This window comes from Monopterus albus, unplaced genomic scaffold (assembly GCF_001952655.1).
Source record: "Monopterus albus unplaced genomic scaffold, M_albus_1.0 scaffold3.1, whole genome shotgun sequence".
Lineage (NCBI taxonomy): Eukaryota > Metazoa > Chordata > Actinopteri > Synbranchiformes > Synbranchidae > Monopterus > Monopterus albus.
The window spans coordinates 6,928,183-6,950,521 of record NW_018127883.1 but is presented as its reverse complement, the minus strand read 5'-3'; the positions used below and the strand labels follow the sequence as shown (position 1 = coordinate 6,950,521).

At 39.2% G+C, this 22,339-nt stretch overlaps 1 protein-coding gene across 2 annotated transcripts in view; it reads left to right on the top strand.

The window, feature by feature from the left end:
* plpp4 (phospholipid phosphatase 4) overlaps window positions 1–22,339 on the top strand; it is an 83,925-nt gene that overhangs the window by 45,370 nt on the left and 16,216 nt on the right. For both annotated transcript variants that reach the window (XM_020598960.1, XM_020598968.1), the window contains 2 exons: window positions 15,289–15,397; window positions 19,073–19,163. In XM_020598960.1, the coding sequence (XP_020454616.1) occupies window positions 15,289–15,397; window positions 19,073–19,163 (200 nt within the window). The remainder of the gene's footprint in view (window positions 1–15,288; window positions 15,398–19,072; window positions 19,164–22,339) is intronic.

Here is a 22,339-nt window from a genome sequence, read left to right as displayed (position 1 = left end):
CAAAAGAAGAAAAGCAACAAGACACAAAAGACAGCAACAAACAACCAAACACTGGTCAGGTTCAGGGCCGGTGACTGCTCATCAGAAACATAGAGCTCCAGGGCCAGGGCAACCTGTAAAATGGTACACAGAGAGAGAGAGATGACACACTATGGGAGAGAGGATACACAAAGTAAATGATGTGTAATGGTGGCATATAGATGCATAGAGAGAGAGGAAAGGAGAGGAGAGGGGAGAAAGTCAGAGCATCATGGGGCCCCCCAGCAGCCTAGGCCTATAGCAGCATAACTAAGGGAAGGCTCAGGGTCACCTGATCCAGCCCTAACTATAAGCTTTATCAAAAAGGAACGTCTTAAGTCTAATCTTAAAGGTAGAGAGGGTGTCCGCCTCCTGAACTGAGACTGGGAGTTGGTTCCATAAGAGAGGAGCTTGATAGCTAAAGGCTCTGCCTCCCATTCTGCTTCTGTGGATTCTAGGAACCACAAGTAGACCTGCACTCTGAGAGCAAAGTGATCTGTTGGGATGATAAGGTTCTACGAGATGTTTAAGAGCCTTATCATCCCAACAATCACTCCTCTAGTAAAGGAAAGAATCTTTTTGTGACCAACATTAAATTTATACCAGTTTTACAAGTTTCTTGCAGCCAGAAAAAGAGCTGGGTTTTATTGAAAAGAACCTAAGGGAAGACATATAATATATGCCCATATGCCTTGCTCCTCCGGGGCTATAGACAGGGCTCGAGGTGGGCCGGTATGCACCGGTACATGCTACTGGCAGTTCCACATTTTACTCTTTGGTGTACCTGGACTTTTTCTTGGGTTACGGCACTTCTCACAAGCTACCCATACTCTGTTCTATCTTCTCCATGGGCTCATTTGAAATGAACTGTATCTTACCTGAACAGCAGATGAGAGCACTAGGGGTGGTGACATGCAGCTGCAGTAATGGACAGTTTAAGACCCTTCTACCAGCCTTCACAGTAGTGTTCAAATTACTCGTAAGTCAGGGGGTTTAGCTCCATTAAATAAGACCTGAGCTCCCCCAGAAGCAGCAAAAAAATCAAGACTGCTGTCTTTTTTCTGTGCACTTCTTCTCCCAGGACACTGGAGTCATGGTTTATGATCCACTTGCACAGTTAAGGTTTTTGTAGTAGGCTTTCTGCAGTTTTCAAAGAAAGTCTGTGGCTGGTCTCTTTTATATTGAACAGTGTACTTCAATATTCATGATACAAAGAAACATCTAATATAATATCACACACCCCTAAAGTGGATCATACCATTTCTATTCCGTAACATGAGCTTTTATCAACTGGTGCAGCTCCCCCTACTCCTTTGAGTGCTGTCTGTAGAGACCAAAGGCACTCTACCCTGCCTAAGAGCCAGAGACCATAGTGGATTCTTCACAACAGTTATTCTGACCACATTAGCCTATACTGTATATTGTACCTTGGAAAGAACTGTCATGGGTTCAAAATCAAGGCCTCCATTTGACTGAGATGTTCTAGGGAGGAATGACCAGTGCCTGGACTTTAGGAGTCAGGTTAAACTCTTATGACCTTTGGGTGGCTTGGGGGGGTTGGTGGATAAGTGCTCCATGTTTGGCTGCCCTATCTATTGGTGTCCATAATGCAGGCTATGAAGGGACTTGTTGGAAGTGGCTCTACTGAACAAGATGGTGCCAAGCTCTTGGGGGCATGCAGGCTAAAGGTCAAAGAGTGCAAGTGAGTCTTGGTTTAGTCAAAAGTGTTCAGCATATATGAACAAGTCACACTTGGTGATGAGAGAAGGTCAAAGTAGACAGTCTACCAAACGTTCTGGTCATTAAAGCAGATTCTTGTAAGACCTGTTTTGAGGCATCAACACCAGCAGCCTAAGGAGTCTGTGAAAGCACAAGCACAAGATGGGATAGGTCTCATAATGAGCCACTGTATAGCTTTTACTAAGGCAGTTATAAGTAATGCTACAGTCAATAAATTCTACAGTGAGCATCAGTTCAAAGGGCTTCATCTGAAGACACTATAGGAGAACCGATGGAGGCTTCAGTGGCAGGCACTCCATTTAGTCTACTATATAATGGGTAGTGACGTTTGAAGCAACTAAAGCACTGCAATTGCATGGTACTGTAGGTGGAGAAATGCCTTGGAGTCTGGCCTCTGGAAGACCAAACATAGCTCCAACAGATAACGTTGGTTACAAGGGTATTGGTATAGGCGGTAAGGTGCCAGTGCTAACATAGCTGGTGCTAACAACTTACATGACCTGTAAATGTGGGCAAGAAGACAAAAATAAGATGACTGCTGGGTGTTGGGCTGCAGCTACTGTGTATCATCTCTGGTGGTGGAACTGTGAAATACAAATTCTTGAAGTAGAACCCTAGGTTCAGCAAACCAGAAATAAAAATATATCAAAAACAGTTTAGCCTCCTCATTTTTGCCACAAGACATAAATGAAAGAGTCAGATTAGTTTGACATAGCTGATGGAGATATACAGTACAGGCACCACGAACTGCAAAACACTCAGAGAAAGAATGAGGTGACCTTCAGCTGAGCTGTGAACTGGATAATAAAATAATACTCTCTCACTCAGGGTGCACACTGCTATTTTTCAATTGGCTCACCTTTCAGACAGTCCATTTAATTATTACAGTATTTCACCATCTTACACGTTCAGTATGGTGCCAACATCCCAAATTCTAGTTGTAAAGATAAAACAGTAATTGAATGGGACTTAGTGAAGCTTTACAGATAGAATCATTACCACACACTTTCCTTTATACTTCAATTGTCAACAGACAATGGCCCAGACTTAACCTTTTATTGTGCAAATACAAATATGGTTTAAAGCCCCAATTACTTGTACTGGGCATATGGGCAAGGGACAATAGAGTTTGATAAGTTCAGTAGCTTCTGATTTGTTCCGATATATATTTTTAGGCACTAAACTGCTGTAAGCCACAAAGTAAACTTTTTTTTTTTTTTTTACAATTGTCATCTTCATTGTCATCATAGTGGTGATTAATCTCATTAACTAATACAGCACCTGTAAGCCATACTGTATAAGCTGTAACATATGTAAAGCACATGAAATGATTCTTTAAAGAGAACAGAGTCATTTAAATCTTCTACCTTCCTGACAGTGTGCCAGCATACACATTAATACAACATTAATTTTATCAGGTACAACTCTGCTTTGCAGTGCCTTGTGTTACCAGTGATAGAATTGCATTGTTCTGTTGTGGAAACCAACAAACAGGCTTTTAAGTTGTCTTTTGCGTGGTTTATTAAGCAATGAGACAATAGTATCTTCCTGACAGCAAGTGACACAGCTGAGTAGCTTGTTCTATACAGACTCAAAATGTTGTGAACACTTGTTCTGTCTTAGCTGGCTTGGTAAAATTTTGTTAAGCTAGTTGTAATGGGTAAATAAATATTTATCATACTCAAAAATACTTTTTTCCTTGTCTACTTCTACACATGGTAAATACAGGTGTGACATGTAGGTGTGGAAGATTTAGAGTTGTTTAAAAGGACCATTGATAGAGATGGACTGAGTAACAAATGTAAGTGAAAATGTAAGCAAGTAACTTGTCTAACAATAATCAGTTCTAGCTCATTGGTGGCACTGATCTAACTCTTTGCAAGCAAAATAAGACAAAAGAAAAAAAAGAAAAATGAATTAGGGAGGACCAAGTGATTTGCAAACCAAACATAAATGCCTCCCATTCTGGCAACATTTCATTCTATTGAAGCCACAATTCATTAAGAAATTGCTATCTTTTTGTGTTCAACCTGATATCAAAATGCCTGCTCAAGATAGATACTTAATTCTGAGTAACTCTAAGCAATATCTACTGTTTATCATTGATGTTTTAGATTGACAAATTGTATTGTTTCTCATTCAAGATGCAGTAACAAATGGTATACATCACTGTTGTTTTTTATGGTGGATAGTTTCTTTAATTACTGGTGTTGAATAAAACATTCTGTGCATTTAGGAGTTTACTCCAGCTATCCTCACCTTAGTGCTCTGTCATTAGCCTGCAACCTTAGTGAAACTGCAGTCGATAAATCGTTAATACACAAGGGATTTATGTATTTATCAGTTAACCTTGAAATGTCTTAATCTGTAAAGGTCAAATCTGAATTTTGCTACAGCCCCCTGCTGAAACTATAAAAAAATAAAAACAAGCCTGCTGAGGCACAGATAATTAATTCTGCAAGCTGAATAACTGACATCTATGGTCACATCTGAGGTTAAGCAATCTGTATTCAGCTGAGAGCAAGTGCCAAATGTTTGAGATCTCAGCAGAGGGTATATGAAGCCACCTGTGAGTGAGTGCATGTGTGTCTAGGTGTGTTTGTGTGTGTGGCTGTATTTATTAAGTTAGGCAAGAGGGTAACAAGGCTTGGATGTCAGTGAAAAAGACAGAGGAAGGAAGGGCAGTGAGGTGGAAAGAATTAAATAGGGATGGCCTGATCACTCGCACCGACTGTGTTGATGGATGCAGATATGGGACTAGGACACAAGGCTGACATTTATCACTGTTGTCATGCTCATTGTTCATCCTAGCAAATGTCAAAGTCGACAGCAGCATGAGAGAGATTCCAGCTTTGTGCTCAGTCAAAGTAATGGTGAACATACACACCCCTTGACCCCCACACCGTGTTAAAGCTAGTCATTAGCCACATCACAGGCCAATGTGCACTAATAGTTATACACAAACATGTAAACACACAACCATGAATGAAAGCAAACACACCTGTGAAACTTACAGATACTGTGCACAGAGTTGAGTACACAAGTACTTTCTCTTAATAATGTCTTACAATCATGAACATATACATATAGAGTGATGCTATAGGTCTATATACAGTAGCTAGTCCTTGATTTGGAGTTGTTCAGGAACTAACATTTCATTGATTATGAGCGTGTTCATGATTCTTTCCTTTGTAACCACTCACATTTTTATAAAGCATTGTAAAGTGTTATCTTGTTGTTCAAGGTTGTCATAGTGGAACAATTAATTACCTAAATTCATGTAGATGAAAAGTTTTCTACACCAGAAAATTGACACCACTACAGAAAAACTCTACACTAGATCCTACAGTATACTATATAGGAGCATCTGAGGGTGACATTTTTGTCAATACAGTGCAATATAGAAAGAGAAAACGCAACAAATATGATGAGCTGACAGCAGTGGGCTGATAAAGTAATTGCATTTACTCAGCCAGCTCCATGAATATAAGTTTTGGACCTGTGAGCATTTGAGAAACCTGCTGGAAAATCACCAGCACACAGTATCCACTCCTTTCTTACCTTGGTGTGGGTTGGAGACATATCTTGTCATGCCACCCCACCACACTTCTTTGATTTCCCATTCCTAGTGTGTCCCTTTGGCCATGTCCTGCCAGCTTTATATTATTGCTTTTTCTAATGCCTGTCTCAAATAAGGGGCCTCTGATCTTTCTCAAAGTGTCTCCGGGGCTTTTATCATGAATAGACACCTGTAGTTTTGCTCCCCATTATATAGCACAGATTTTGAAATTAGCTTGTGTAAATGAGCAAATAAAACTAAAAAAAAGGACTCTGCATTTTCCTCTGTATCCCTCTAGAAGGGCTTTGCTTTTCTCTCCCTTTTAGCCAGTCTAAGAAGGGACATCTCCAAAGAAGCCAAGGCTAGCTGAGTGTCACTCAGCATCAATTGTGCTCCCCTCTTTTCTCCCCTGCCTGTGACAGGCTCGATGCTGTGCATTCTTGACACGTTTGGTCAAGGCCCTGACTCTATCCACTAACTCAAACAGAGACAGGCAAGAGAGGATGTGACATTTATTGCACTAGCAGAGTTTTGACTCACACAGCAGAATACAGTATAAGAGGCTTCTGAGCAAAAGCATAATTTTGAACACATTACAGTAATTTTGTTGGTTAAATATGATTATATTAACTACACAGTTTGCTGCATAGTGAATTTAGATGAGTAAATTAATGAGTTTTATTTTTCCCAGAGCAAGTTTCTAACTCCATTTGCTGATTAACAATTTACATATTATCATCTCGTTTTAATTTTTTACACAGGCTATGACTATAATATTGGGCAATAGTGTAATAACTGAATACTTCTCCTTAGAGGCACAATCACGCCAAAAGCCTCAGTCTCCAGGCCTGTCTCCAAACTTGAACTTTTAAACCCACTTGTTATGGTTTGCATCTGTGCTTCCTGTTTTTCTGTTGTTTTTCCCCGGATTCCCTGTCTTTCCCTGCCTGTCATGTCTTCACCAGCATAATCATTCATCATTGCATCCACCTGCCATTCTTTATCTCCCGGTTCAGTCTCCTACATATATGCCCCTTTTCCATTTGCTCCCCACTGGTTCGTTCGTTGATACATACCTGCTTCCCGACATGCTACCCGACTCTCTAGCTCTGCACTCTCCTGCTTTGCACTCCCTGGTCCTCCACTCACCTCATGGGTTCAGCTCTCCATTCCCCAGTTTGGCACAATGCCTGCAGCACATCTCCTCATGGCTCTTCCTGACACCACCCTTTCTATGTTGCCTGCCTGTCTCATCCCCAGCTCCACGCTGCCTGTCTGTCCCATCCAGTACCTGCTCTGCTTGTGTCCCCTCTATCCTCCACCCAGTAACCTGACCTTTTGTATATACAATAAACTCCTTTTGTGTTCCACTCCTGGTGTGTGTGTGTCTCTATATTGGGTCCACCAGTTACCTGCCCCCTGACACCACTATCATGACCAACCACTTAACCTCACTTCCAGGCTTAATCCATTTTCTTGTAGTCTGGTCCATTTATAGCCAAAAAAATGATGTCTCACATGTCATAGTTTTAGGTTTCTGAAACCCAACTGGAATTTTCCAGATTGACTGCCACTAGCCTGATTGAAACTTCCTAAAAAGTGTTGTTATCCCTGTCACCACCACACATAAACAAGCATTAGCTGTCAAGGCAGCAATACTGTGCTCCAGGAGCACAATAATAAATGAAATAAAGTGACATAACTAAATCAAGAATGTATCCTCAGTTTGCTAGTTGGCTTTCCTCTTTCTCCACTGTGGCTGACCCCTAATTTAATTCATTTTATTAATCCACAGACGCCCAGTTGTCCTTATGTTAATTCAGCTGTGCCAGAGGATTTAAATGTGATTTAGCTGGAATAGCCAATGAAGATTTTTTTTTCTACATGGAATAAGAAACAAACATTTAAACAAAATCCTGCTTTACTTTTTGCTTCCAGTAGTGTTGAGTGTGTACGTTGGGAATTTGTGATAAACTGAGGCTCACCTTCTGTCACTTTCATCCATCAGTCATTAGAGATTTCTCTTTTTTGTGGGCAGATGCATTGAGAGAGCACCTTTTTCAGATGCTGATGTGATCTGATGCACTCTGTGAACATACTGAATATGTATTCAGTACATTTCTAATAGATTGGAAAATTGAACAAATATGTTTCTGACCCACTTTACCAAGTTATTAGACAACTGGCAATTAATACTGCCTTTGTAATTGTTAGTTTTTCTTGGAGGTTTGCCAAAAAGCAAAACACATTACATGCCAGGCAGTGTGTTTAAAGTAAGAGTTTGACAATTTGGGAAGTACTCTGTGCTTCTGAGATTTGAAAATGTTGATACTAACATGACACAACAGCTATCAGCCAGTTACAGGCTTTGCATGAATACATAAAGCAGGCAGACAGCTACCGTAGTCCGGCTCTGTCCAAAAGCAAGAAAATCTGCCTACTTTAGTAGCATATCTAAAATGAAACAGTCTGCTATTTTACCTCCCTCAAACCACAGCTTCTTAGTTTTTATATTATGTTTTATATTTTATATTTTTATGATTGTACAGATTCAATAAACAAAATTAGTATGCTTTAGGGGTGCTGGTAGGTGGATTTTGTTACTTTTGGATAGAGCCAGAGAAGAGCTGCGACACTGGGGGTTCAAAAAAGGTAGCAGGTCACATGACTCATGTAGCTTCAAATAGTTCCAAACTATTTAGATCCATTGTTTTCTGTGGGGAACAGCAGGATTTATCAGCAAATGACTGCTTGTAATGACTTGTACAGCCTTGCAAACTAATTCTGTGTTCTGTTGTTGTACATAGCTCAGCAAATCTAACTTGTTAGCTAGGTACCTAATTTATTACAGTGACACAATATTTGAGAGAAACAGTCACAAGGTTGTAAAATGTGTTTTGACACATGTTGCTAGCCTAAAATGTCACAAGTTTAACTATTGCTATTGATTTCAACTTCTTACTTTGGAGGATAGCAGCCAGGTCAGTGTAACTTTGCTGCTAATGTTTGGAACTAATCAATGTCCCCAAGATCTGCTATTACTAAAAATGTCCTTATTGAGTCGGTGGAGTTGTCATCATGCTCCTTCTTAACTGACTCTGGATAGAGTGATTGTCTTCTTTTAGTCTTAATGCCAAACTAACCTAACTTGATGTATCTTCATAGTGACAGATATGAGAGTGGTATCATTACAAGTGTATATCTCGAAATGTCAAACTACTCCTTTAATGTACACTTCTGTAGTATTCTAATGTAATACCATTTCATTTTTAACACACTATTGGCAATTTGTAACTCCTTCTTCTAATGTGGAGCATCATACAGTGCCTTTGTGCAGTCACACTGGGACAAAACACTTTGATAAAACAAAATGATTTAGTGAAAGGCTCAAAAGAAATATTGCAGAAGTGCATTTCAAAAATATCCCTAGAGTATCTGTAGGGTATGGTTCTTGCTACCATTCTAACTCTGAGAGACGAGGCAGTCCAAGTAACTTCAAAACGGTGCTGATTTATTCAAAGGATCACAGGTAAAATTAACATTACACGCTCAAGTATCTTGCACCTCCACACTGCACGCAGGCAGATGTAAGATGAAAAAGCCCCTGAGCCCACCAGGCCTATACATTATATCACCTAGTTTGGGCTAGCCCCATACTACACAGAAACGTCAACCGGGACGTCTCTGTTGCCAGCTTTGCAGCTGGCTCTAGCAGTTAAACATAAGAACATATTATGGCTAAGGCTACAGTTATACACGTCGTAATAATAATAATAAACACCCTGTCTGCTGATAGTCATCAACTCTTCTCTCTAGTTATCCTTGACCAGATGTACCCTGTAGAAACTCATAAGCATGCCTAAGCATTTAACAGTCTAACTATACATCCTATCTCCACTAAACATTTCTAATACATAAAGTATCTATCCAATATCTATCTGACTAAAAATACCTAACATATCTTAGCATTTTTGAAAAGTTGATTCAGACCATGATTGCATCAGCCTTTTAACCTGAAGCTGGTTTGTGCAACAACCAAAGGTCTGGAGAGCTTAGGGGTGTTGTGTGGTCTTCTAAACAGTATGTTGCTGATTTGACTGCTCCACTGGGACATACGTAACTCAGACAGGAATCAGAAAACCAGCAAATAATCATATCACTTATCATTTCTTATTAAATCCCTCCATTTCTATAAATGAATGTTTGGATATAAACATTCACTATTGATGATTTAATTTTACTGAATGGCCTAATGCTCCAATTTGGTGAGGTATAAGAGGAGGAATGGGGATTTACCAGCAGTAAATGAACCAGAAGGTGCACTAAACAGAGAAGGATGGGAATTTCTCTTAGGACTCAGAACTAATGATGCTAATAGCTCATAAATCCCATAAGTCCAGTATAAATAGCTCCCTGCTATATGATTAAATAATTAAACATATAATCAAATAACTGAAGTAATAACTTGATGATTCTCCACTGGTTAGCTGCTGGAAAAGGTCATTTCAAGTTCTGTCTCAGATCTGGCAGATGGTCAGCTTCAAAAATTTTCCCCCAGTTCCTCTCCTACACACAGAGCTCACTCCTAGTCACCCAGCTGATTGCCAAATGTGCACCTCTTGAGAGTGCAAATGCAATCAAATGTGAGCAGACACAATGTCCTGCATCTTTTTCAATGTGTCCCTGGATTGCAACAGGTACTATACAGTAGCAGTCACACCTGTGAACAGCTCTAGTGCAAAGTGCAACAAACTGAGCAAAATGGCTTAACCCTTACAACACCAAAAAAGGGCAAGACTCCCTTCGAGCTAACTATAAGATGCCCAAACAGATTGTTTGCATTGTGTGGGGATTTGCGCCTCTGTGCTGAGCATATTTTAAGGCTCTGTGACATTTTCCATTCCTTTTGAGAGGTGAAGGTCACACACTGTGTGCTAGGTGCACTATGCGGTGTAAGCACTGCCCTGTGACTTCCTGCACCTGTAAATAAATGCTGTCTGTCTATAGTTTAATAAGGGCTCTGGGCATTTTGGCCCTCGCTCAACCAACCCCTGCTAGCAGATGTAATGCAATCCAAAATGATGGAAATGCTTAGCTTCTGTTTGGATAAGAGCTTACTTTCAGACTCAGTTTTATGAAAATAGGAGCTTGCCTGAAGTTAATCCAACTAAGTTATTCCAATCCTCTGCATGCCTAATTGCATCACAGCTAACACAACTAATTAAGAAGGAATTCCTTTCCTTTTTTTTAACTTTATGTCACAGTGACACGACCGATGATATGTATTCCTGAGGCCACAGATTCTGCCCGCACTGCATGTAAATCAAGAGTTTTCAAATGAACTATTTCCATTGTTCTTAATGCTGTTTTGTGCTTAAACATCTAAAGTAGAGAGGAGGATGTGGGAAGAGGTGATCTGAACTGAATTAATTCAGTTTTATTTCCTGTGCTCGTCAGATTTAGACTAAGCATCTAACTGAGATGAATAGAAATCGATGATAATAAACTGGCCTAATTGTAGCGATTTAATAAAGAGAAACAGAAAAGAGATTAAAAAGCAAAGAAGTCATTTTGTTAGAAAAGGTCAGATGTAAAGATTCGAAGCCAAATATATACCCAGTTTCCTCTTAATGGAAATTAATGTGGATATATGAAGTCCACTGTGTCCACTGAGCATAAGTGACCCCTACTGTTAAACCATTTGCATAAAAATTAAGCTTCCTGCCTTTATAAATCTCTGAGGTTTGATGCCAGCATCGGGAACTTCACATAGTCACTAGTTAGGTTGATGGCGAATCTGTAATGGTCCAGCTACTATAGTAGAGTAAAAAGATTACAGCCCACACACTGATTTGACCTTAACACAAATATTCTCTATAATGCCTTACAGTACATTAAGTCTTCAAAATATAATGTCTAAAAATTGCTGCTCTGGCAGCTTGGCCTGAATAAAAACAATTTTATGGGGCATCAGTGTGTAGGCTATGTTCTGTTTACTCTACTAGTATTTATCCTTGGCCTGTAGACCTGAAGCAAAAAGGTTTATTTTGGGGAGGTGCATGTACTTTCCCGTGTACATATTTATCCGCTCCTTTAGAAGCCTTGCTGCCTTTGCTCTCCCTTTTCGTCTCTATTTCCTTATCTTGTTTCTTCCCAATGTTTCTATAGGCTCTACTATCACTGTCATTTGCTGTACTTTGTGTATTAAAATCACCTCACAAAAAACGGGCAAAAGAAATAACAAGAAAATAAGCCACAAACAAAAGCCATGGATGACTCATATCGGCTGTCAACAAACGCTTTGTCTGTCTGAGTGTGTTTCTACTATAATGGAGCTTATCACCCACCCCACCCTCTTTGTTTCTTTCTTTGAATCAATGTGATTACAATCATTTCCCAGCAGGATAAATTGGGGTGCATGCTGTGTATGTCATTACCGCTCCAAGCTCTGACACCAGTCACTAATATGACTGTAGTCCAGGTTGCCCTTTCTACATCCCACAGACAAATGCATTCTCTGTCATCTCAGCCTGTAAATTACAATAAAGCTAAAATGATTTCCCTGAAAGACTGGACACTTCTATCCCTGGAATCAAGGATCAGGCTTTGATTAATTCCAAATGTGCTTGATGTTTAGAGCCTAGAGCCTTAAAACATGCCTAAAGCATATTGGAGTGTGTCTTTTAATAAAGGTTTTTGTTGGAGAAGAGATGATGAGACAAAAAAAAAAACACTGAATCTTATATCCTTTGAGAACAGTCTTGATTTGATGGAGGTGATTTGATACAAATTTTCCAGCAGAAGGAGAAACATTATTACATGTCCAAAAGACATAATTTTGAGCTTATAAAAGTAAAATCGGAGGTGCTCGTTGATGCATTATTTCATTGCATTTCTCATGTCATTCCAAAATATTCTCATTCTCTGCTTTTAGATGAACATTTTTTACCATGATAAGCAGTTAAACATCATTTATTAACACTTGTGGTTGTTTGAGTTTATGTTTTTTTTTTAATTAAAGTTGTGAGTCCCTTGTGTTTAGGTAAATGTGAAAGCAGCACTGGAATGGCAGACTCTGCCACTACCAACAAAAAAATGCTAGAGGTCATTATAAAATGTTAATACTTTGAATGGCTGCAGAATTGATGAAACTCTTAATTCCAAAGCCTGACAGAATGGCCCAGTAATTAATATATTTATTTTCCTCATTGCAGCAATTTAGTACATTTTAACATGAATCCATGAAAGCAAATGCTATAAAAATACATTTTTATCTATAGTTAGAAGGTGGGCCTCAGACTCATTAAGATGTTAAGGGATTGATGTAACATAAGACTTGCACTGTGACAGGCAGACCACTACAGTATTGTGTGTGTTTGTTCATAAAAGAAGAGGTGATAGTTGAGGTGTGTTTGAAGGCCATGACATGCTCACCCCTGGACATGGGAACATAGCTTATCCTTTCACACTAAGGTGGCATATTTGAAACATATTAAGGAAATAATTCCAGTAAATAAAATTTAATTTGATTTGATATTAAAGCTCCAAACACTGCTTGAGGTTTTTGACGGAGATATTCACTCAGTAATTGACTGCCATGATCCTGTGAACAGAGTCCCCTGCAGACCTCCCTTTTACATGTCATTGATTCAGGACAAGACCACAAATCCTCCCGAACAATAAAAACCTGCAGTTACAAGCAGCTACTTCCTTATACCCTCAGATGTTACTCTACTGAGAAGTTTTAGGAACCAGTATATGCTGGCTCTTTGAGGAAGTGTCGAGTTTTGTCTGAAATAACCAATAAAAGCTGTGACACTGCCCACTTATGACCATATTTGCATTGCACAGTACTTAGCTGACATTGGTTAATTTCCCAAAATACGATGCTCAAGTTACAGTATATATGATGTAATGAGTAAATAGCTGACTATTTTATCTGAAGTATTTTCTGATGAATCTGTCTATATAATCAGCAGCAAGCAGTAAGGCAAATATATTAAAATCATTAATAATCATTGTTTGATTCACTTACAACTCTACAAATCAACAACTATTTTTAATCATCAATCTAAGCTATTGCTCTGATTACAGTTAATATAGTTGAACTCTCCTATCTTTGACAGGTGGGGCTTTGCCTTTACTGACCACTCTGCTTTAAAACCCTGGGGATTAAAATAACATTCCCTGCCACTGACATCTGAACAAGACAGCTGAAAAGAGAACAAGCTGGGAAAATGGAGACGTTCATGAAACACATTGTGTGTCATGCATATAAGACTCAGCAAGGTGTAAAATGGGCTGATTAAAATGCTCATTTGCAAAAACATTACAGCACATTGTTATCAGAAGACCAACACACAGATTTCCCACAGATTCACTGCAGGTCTTTTAGAGATATTAAAACATATAATTGAGTTGCATGTAAATGTGGCCCGGAAAGAAAAAGGAAATTTGCTGTGCATAAGGAAGGTCTGATGCATCTGCCCTTTAGCTAATGGCCTTGTACTGTACATATTTCCACAGCTAGATTTACACTCAAGAGCTGCACAGGATCCAGGATATCCTCACACTTCTCCTGTTATAGTCCGTGAGCAGCTCTGCTGGAGCAGATGTGCACTAAATGCCTTCCTGAAGCTGTTTGGGAGAGCATTAGTCAGTCACAATTTCCACCTGGAGAACAAACTGCTTCCACAAACCTGAGGCAACTGCTTCATCTGTTCTGATTTATTTATTTTATTCAAAATTTTAATATGTCTAAATGCTGAAATGCTGAAATGCCTCTTCACCAACACTACTTGCTCATAATATGTCCTGTGAAACAAATTTTAATTGAATATAAATGAACACAATTAGTTGTACAAAAAAAATTTTGTCATAGCTTTTTCACATTGTTAAATTGTCAGTATTTAGGTTGGTTTAGTCTAGTTTGCACCGAGGAAGAAGCCGGCAGGTTTTATTGTGTTTCAGCCATTTACCCCTTAATTTTAGTCAGTTGTTTCAACTGTTCATCCACTACTCTGAGCAGTCTATTTCAACCATTGTAGTTTTTAGCTACAGTAGATGCAGAAGTAACCCAGGTTGGGTTTATCACTGATATAGGTTCGATTCAGTACATTGTCATTATGACTGTGTGTCGGAAGGGAGCTGCCTGGCAGGGGAAAGAGAACGACTCAAAGAACCTAGAGCTAGGGATAGGGACTGAAGATATTTTTTGTTTTGTAGCCTTAAATAAGTTGTTTTTAGGGACCCTGGAAATTTTTGTGGCACCCATGAGCATGCAGCTGTACTTCTGATTTATTTTTAAGCTTACATGGGCCACATTTCCAGTCAAATGCTATTAGGTGCATAGAGAGCCAGATTATCTTTCACTATTCTGCTGTAACACTAGTCACTAATGTTTCTTCATCATCATCTTAATTCCAAATTTATATAGAGACAGAATGTCTGTATCATTTCTTGCATTTTGTTCCTGGAATGACTTAGCAACACTGTATTTTTAAACAATCTATTTCTGCTGCGAGTTTATTGTTTTAAATATTTGGAGCTCCCTTTGTGACTCTATATCTTGTAGCACAGTTGTGCAACAGAGCAGTGTATTGAATTGTTTTAGACTGCAGTGACAAAAAGACTGTTGAGATGACATAGTACAAGGTCATGGCTGACAGATTACTGCGTGGCCAAGAGGGGCTGGAGGAAGTAGGAGCATACTAATTTGTTCCCATTCAGTGAGAGTGTGAAACAGCGGGACTCTTTACTGTTTGTGAAGTCATCCTGTTCACATAGCCTCAGCTGTGTGTGTATCCTTACAGAAGAACGAACTGATTCCCTTAACATGAGCTCAAGAAATACAGAAATCAGATTGTGTGCACACACTAAGAAACCATGTGACATCTCATACATGGCTGCTTTGCTACAGTAAATGCATAAAAATTAGAAACTGATCAGTGTACATTTGTTCTTTGCCATAGATTTACGGAGTTTCTGGAGCCCTTTGAGAGAGTGATTCAACCGGAGGAGCTCTGGCTCTACAAGAATCCTCTAGTTGAGTCAGACCACATTCCCAAGAGGGTTATGTTCGTAAGTACCTGCTGCCTAATGATGTTTTCCTCATATTACAGAATTGATTGGCACTAAATACTCATTAGTGTGGTCTGGATGAACCACATCTTCTGCTTAATTCTAAGTAATCCGTGTGTTGCAGAGGTCCTTTGTTTAGGATGATCATTATTGTAAAGCCTCTCTCCATCATAGTTAAGGTGAGGCCTGAATTATGTTAATAGAGAAGAAAAGGGCATGTACATGTAGCTGTGGTGCTTCTAATATAAATATTATCTGCTCTTGGCTGGCAGTGGGTGGCGTAGGGTAAGATGAATTTCTAACAGATACAGCATGGACTCAAAATATTTTTCCTCTGGCTCATACCCTACACAGTGAACCTGAAGTCTCTCTTGGCAAACACTCCTGTCCACCATGTACTAGACTGTCTGCACTGATTTTGCTCTCTGTACATTTGTCAGCAACAGCTACTGGCTTCACTGCACTTAAAATATAACATTTTGGGAATATAAAGCTCATTCTAACAGCGATGTGATTCATATATTGTTTTCAGACTCAAATGGTGGATATCAGATCATCCAGTTTTCAATGTTTGGGCAGAGATCTCAAAACAGAGTTGTAGATGGAGAGTTGTCCACCACCCCTATTTAGTTACTAAGACAACTTGTCATCCATCTACAACTCTGTTTTGAGATCTCTGCCCAAACATGTCCACCAGGACAATGGGCGTCGGTCCACAGGTGAGGGTTCAAAGACAGCTAACGACGCTCACCGATACAGGGCTATAAAACTTCAGTCGTTAAGGGACATTGCTGGGCATCAAAGGACTGAAACACCACCGATAGGGATAAATATCTCCGACTCAACGCCAGTTGGGCAGAACGGATGAAGCCTCTTGGATGAGAGGTGGAACGTCTTCGACTTAAAACCAAGTCTAGTTGATTTTTTTTTACGTTTTTTCAGCAATATAGTAACAGTTAATGTATAACATGTAATGTGAAGTAAAACACAATAGAATGGGTTATAGTGTGAGTAAATAAAGTGCTTGTGTAACAGCAGCATTGCATTGACCTTTTGTCATGTGTGCTGCTCTCTGGGAGAGGTCAGAAGTCTTCCACTTAGTCAGAACATTTTGCAGGATGTTTTCGAAAAGAGAAGAGAATCTAAGGGATCTAGAATCTAAGCGACTCTTACTGCTTTAGAAAGAAAATGTGACCATCAGTCTAATTATCCAGGCCTGCTAGAAGAGTGTGCTCTGTATAAAGGTTAGTAGAGTTTTTGTGACAAGTGAAAAAACCTACAGAACTAGAAATTAGAAACTCATTTAGTGTGATTCTATGAGAAATGTCAGTGAAGTATTTTGTGAACCAGAATTTCAGTTAATCATGTCACTGACAGGTTCACATGCCGGACATATTTGTCTGTGTGCTAACTTGTCAGAAGGACTTAATGTCTAATCAAAATATCAAACTAACTTAACCCACTGTTGTGCCTGCCTGTTCCTTGTTCAGCTCACATCCTTGTGAACTGACTGACTGACTGACTCCATTCATTTCTTCACATGTGCAGAACCAGCTGCACATTATTTGGTGAGTGCTACAGCAGCTCTCAGTCATTTCAAGCTACAGATGATGACAGCTGTATTGTTAAAATATGTAATACTTTCCCCTCTTCTACAAATGGTTGAATACATATAATATTGATGCTGGATGTTGAAGCTTGGTTTGGCTCCACTTTAGAAGCCTCTTTACCAGACCAATTCAACCAGCAATCAATGGACAGTAAAAGGGTAAAACATTAGGTGGATTTTCTTGTCAATTTAAAAAAATAAAAAACAACTGAGCTTTAAACTGCACATCAATAAGTCATTTGTTGGGTATTTTTTCTAAGCACTAGACAATGCAGTCTTCATACAAAGCCTCTACCAGACAAACTGAAAACACACCCACACATAATTAAACGTCCTGTGCCATTTGCCTGTGATACAGAAAGTCCAGATGGAAGCAACAGATAAACCCTTGAGCTTATCTACAACTATCTGCCCTCTGTTATTTCTTTTTTCCTTTATCTACATGCTTCATAAAAATGTTGATAGTTTATATTAAGTCCAGTGTCAACTGATCTGTGCTGATGACAGGCTACAATATTATGAGTGGCAGAGAAAGCCCTCTCCCGCCACTTTGGGAAAATACTCCAAGTGCTGATCCCCAGCAGTAAGGCTTTTTTAGTGTCATTGCTCTGACAGTGGCCCTGAAGGTGTGGACAATTTATCTCACCATTAACAATCATCCAAAGAGGGGATTTACATGAAGCTATGCTATGACTCACTGCATATGTCATTAAGACATATAGTCTATTAGCCTGCGTTCCACCTCTAGAGTCACTCTGGGATTCTTTCTTTATGGGAAAGGCAGGAAATTTCTCTTTCTCTTAAAGTGCAGACTGTCTGATGCAAATATGAGTATAGTCAACCCTCTTAGCAGGCACTTGGTGACATGAACAGATCCACTGTTTAAAAAGACTTACACAAGCAAAGATGTGTAGCCTACGTACAGTAGTTTTCTTTTCACCTGTGTGAATGAGACTGTTTTGTTAGTTATTCACATACCAGGAGACAATAACACAATTTAGAATAAAGATTTCATTTAAACCGATGTGTACACAATGTGTAATTGTCATGGGGTTAAATGGAGATACCAGAGCATTTAGAAAGATGACAATGAACCCTATAAGACCATGTGTCAAAATGCATCTTTTTATTAAGAAGAAATATGAACACTTTTTATTGTAGTCTTTAAATTGCCACAAAACCTTATGCCACAAGATAATTTACATTGTCAGACCTTTAATGTTTTCAAGTCAAACCACCTTTGTTACTGCTGCCTGTCAGGTTAGTCTCTTCATCCTGAATAAATTATGATGACATGTGAAAATCTCAACCTGACAGAGAAAGAGGTGTTCTTTTTCTTTTTTTCACCTTAAATGATGAGATCCGCTATCTTTGAACAATGTGTTGCACCTAATATAAACTAATGTTTTTGCACTATGCTATTTATATTTATAGTGCAGACAATGGCTGTCTCTAAGTCATCTCTATCACTTGACATGTACCCACGTCTGTGCTAATTCAATTTAAGATTCAGATAGCAACTGTTAGTGCACTTGTGAGTGTGATTTCAAGTGTGTTTACAAGTTTGAATCCAGCGTCTTCAAAGGAGACAGTGACATGCAAAATTAGTTTCTAACTGGTGGAGATACACAAAGGCATCTGTGGCTGAAGTGATGAACATCACTCAACAGAAATTCAGTATGTGTTAATATAATGGAACCGATACCCAGTCTCTGTTTTTACTGCCCCTGTTGCTTATGGAAAGAAAATATACTGAATTTGGCCAGAAAGTAATTAATACCTTCTGAGGCATGAATGATTACCTAAGTGCTTGTGAGGCCCAAATTTCTTAACAGGTGAGAGGCAAAATTATTCTTTGTGTAGGCAGGAAACAATAAAGAAAAGGCTTGTCTGGCCCCTCAGTTTGCCTTGTTAAAACTATCTCTGAATAATGGATAGGTTTATTTCATTCCCCGAGGCAAAAGTCATTTTATGACTAACCTGCAAAACAGCTCCTGTGGAATGCCGCAGAGCATTTCTAATGTCATGGTAATAACTTTACACTTTTTGTCTTGATTTCCTCACAGGCAATTTCATTTCTTACCCCACTGGCGGTCATATTTGTGGTGAAGATAATCCAGAGGACGGACAAGACAGAGATCAAAGAGGCATGCTTAGGTATGCGAAATTAATTGAAATGTCATGAATTTGTTGCTATTAGTCACAATCTTACCTATAAGAGGTCTTAAAATGCACACACTGTACAGTGCTGTGCTTTCTGGGCACTTTTAATAACTTTACTAATGTTCTTGCTCTTTATTATTTTTCATCTCTGTTCTGTTCTACTGTACATGGAGATCTTTCAACTCTGTGACCTACTGTGACAGAGTATTTAAACCTATTTAAATTGTCAATGTGACTTTAATGTCAGGCAACATCTGGGCAAAGTGATTTTTTTTTCCTGTTTAATGTTTACCCCTGGGTCGAGAGGCCTGCAGAGGCGGTGGCACATCAGAGAGCGTTAAGAAAGTTGAACACAAATCCAATTAAAGAGACAAAGAAATGAATCGGTTGGAAAGAGGGTGACTGAGTGCATCAGTGTAGCGATCGCAGTGCTATGGAGAACATAACGGGCCCATTACAGCCTGCAGAGAAATATTTCCATGTGGCTTTATAGCTGTGCAGGAAGACATCATCACTCAGAAGAACAAAGAGTAAAAGAGAATGCATTATTTTGACAAGTTTCTACAGTACATGATCATAACTGTGAACATGGCAGTGTTACCTCTAGACCTTAATGATATCATAAAAGCAGTTTTTTTTGGCTGGGTGAGCAGTAAGAAAAGCAACTCAGTTTTAACTACCTACAAACCTAAGCTAACATCATAACATGATCTACAGTATTCCCATTAATTTATTAAGTTTAAAATTGCCCCTGAAGGCTCTCAGACTCCAAATTCATTAATCAAAATTTCAAACACATATAATTGAGTTGGCATAAACAAGAGTTTGAGTTAGAATTTTACAATACCAATGGGACACAGTGCATTGTGCTATCACAATGCATCTTTATTTTTCTTTGGAGTATGAAAAACAAAATGTTCCATTTGCATTAAACTCTTTATCATTCCCGGTTCCCTGCAGCTTAATTGTGTGATAATCTGTCAGTCGGGCAATAATGAACCGTTTTGGAAATTTGACTTTATTTTCCAAAAGACTGCAGAGATGACTCTACACTGACTGCTTTACATTCTGGTTACAAAGCATGAAGAATATTATTTGTCATCTGAATGTGAGATTTCAGAGGCTTTATTGTTCAGTGTGTCTACAGGGAGTCACTTTCAGTGTATGAGACAGTGAGAGTGTGTGGTCTCTGCATATTTGCTCTAATGTGCCAACGCTTTAACCCCACAAGAGTGTGTGGTGTTACACTATTGGGCCGATGTTCACCTGCATGTTCAGTAGCAGTTTACTTGGGATGTCTTTACCTTAAGAGAGTTTATTCAAGTCAACCAATCTGCAGTAAATTGGCCAAATCACTCTGAAGCTGAATAAGAAAGATTCTAGCGATTTAAATTAATTGCTAAAAACTGTGCCTTAGTGCAACCACTGGTGCAAACTCTGGGGTGCAAGTGCATGTGAATGTGATCAGTTTTGGTGAGCACAGTGCTGGCACAGCACAGACCAATCTGGCAAAGACACTGAAGCAGGTTGAATGCACTATTAAGAAGGGGAATGCAGTATCAGCAGGTGCATTTGTAGCAGGTTTCCAGAATGACCAGTCACATCACCACCTCATATTCTTTAAAAGTAGTGGGGCAAGTCCAGGAAGCACAGATATACTGGACAGTTTGCCTCATTACTACTGGTATATAGCACCAAATATGTTATAAAAGTAGATGTCTTTATGAGTTTGATTAGTTGTGCTGTTCAGTCTAACTTTTTAATCGGCAGAAGCAGTGTCATAGTTGTGTCATAGCTGTGGCCAGCAGAGAATTAATTAATGATTTTATCGCCATCAGCAAATTTAGGAAGGCTAGACATGAGAAAATGCATCTGGAACAATATTTTTATTAGTGCCACACCTCCTCATACTGAGTCAGATCTGACACACAAAGCACTTTGCAATTTAGGATCCCATTTCTGAGCTGGTTTAATGGAACGTATCACTTTAGGTTTTTATCTGACCTGCACCAGGTTTGCCTCAAATTAACAGGCTGTTAAATAACATTGACACCATGCTCTTCTCAGCAGTTCGGGGAGATAATACATTTGAGTGCTGGTGACATGGGGTGAATTCAATTGGCCTGCAGACTGCAGTGACTAACCTGTGAGGGCAGGCACTCTGGCTAATGATGGGCCACAGTGGTTTGTTTCATAGCTAATGAAATGAACATACAGTTGCAGTACATGCTGACTTATCGACTTACTATAGTAAGTTTTATATAAAACTGAGCTCTGTCACATACCTTCTAAGTATGGTAGGTGCGGGTGTACTGTAGGATCATTTTGTCATTTTGTGAGATTCTTCCTGGACCCAATTAAATATTTATTGGCATTAAACTGTACCGTGTGCACAGCTTTTCTTTTATTCTGATGACAAAGGCTATAGCAACTGTTCCATGGATGAATATTGCATTTGGCACCCCTCAGGAGGAATTGTAATAACTCTGGTGATCCCTTGACCTTTCCTTTAAGCTATGCAGGTGAGAATTTGAATTTGTTAAATGCCTTGTTTTATTACTACATACTTGCAAAATTTTATTTCTATTCCCATTAGCCTCAGCTGTACTTTGTGCTTGTGTGTATTTCATAGGTGTTCCTAATATTCTGAACCTCTTATGTATGCAACTGGGGAGGGCAAAAATATAGAAAAACTTTTGAATATAATGTAGTCCAGCACAACACCACCTGTCATTCCCATTAGCCTCAGCTGTACTTTGTGCTTGTGTGTATTTCATAGGTGTTCCTAATATTCTGAACCTCTTATGTATGCAACTGGGGAGGGCAAAAATATAGAAAAACTTTTGAATATAATGTAGTCCAGCACAACACCACCTGTCACTCAATAATAAACATATAATTTATACATTTATGATAATTTCACCAAAAACATTTTCATAAACACAGATGTTAAAGAGGAAGTGTTGCATTGAAGTGTCTGCAACTATACAGGTGTACCTAACAAAGCGGCTGGTTTCAAGCTCGGGTCCTCTACCAGAGGCCTGGGAACTTGAGGGTCCTACGCAGTATCTTAGCTGTTCCTAGGACTGCACTCTTCTGGACAGAGATCTCAGATGTTGTTCCTGGGATCTGTTGGAGCCACTCTCCCAGTTTGGGGGTCACAGCCCCCA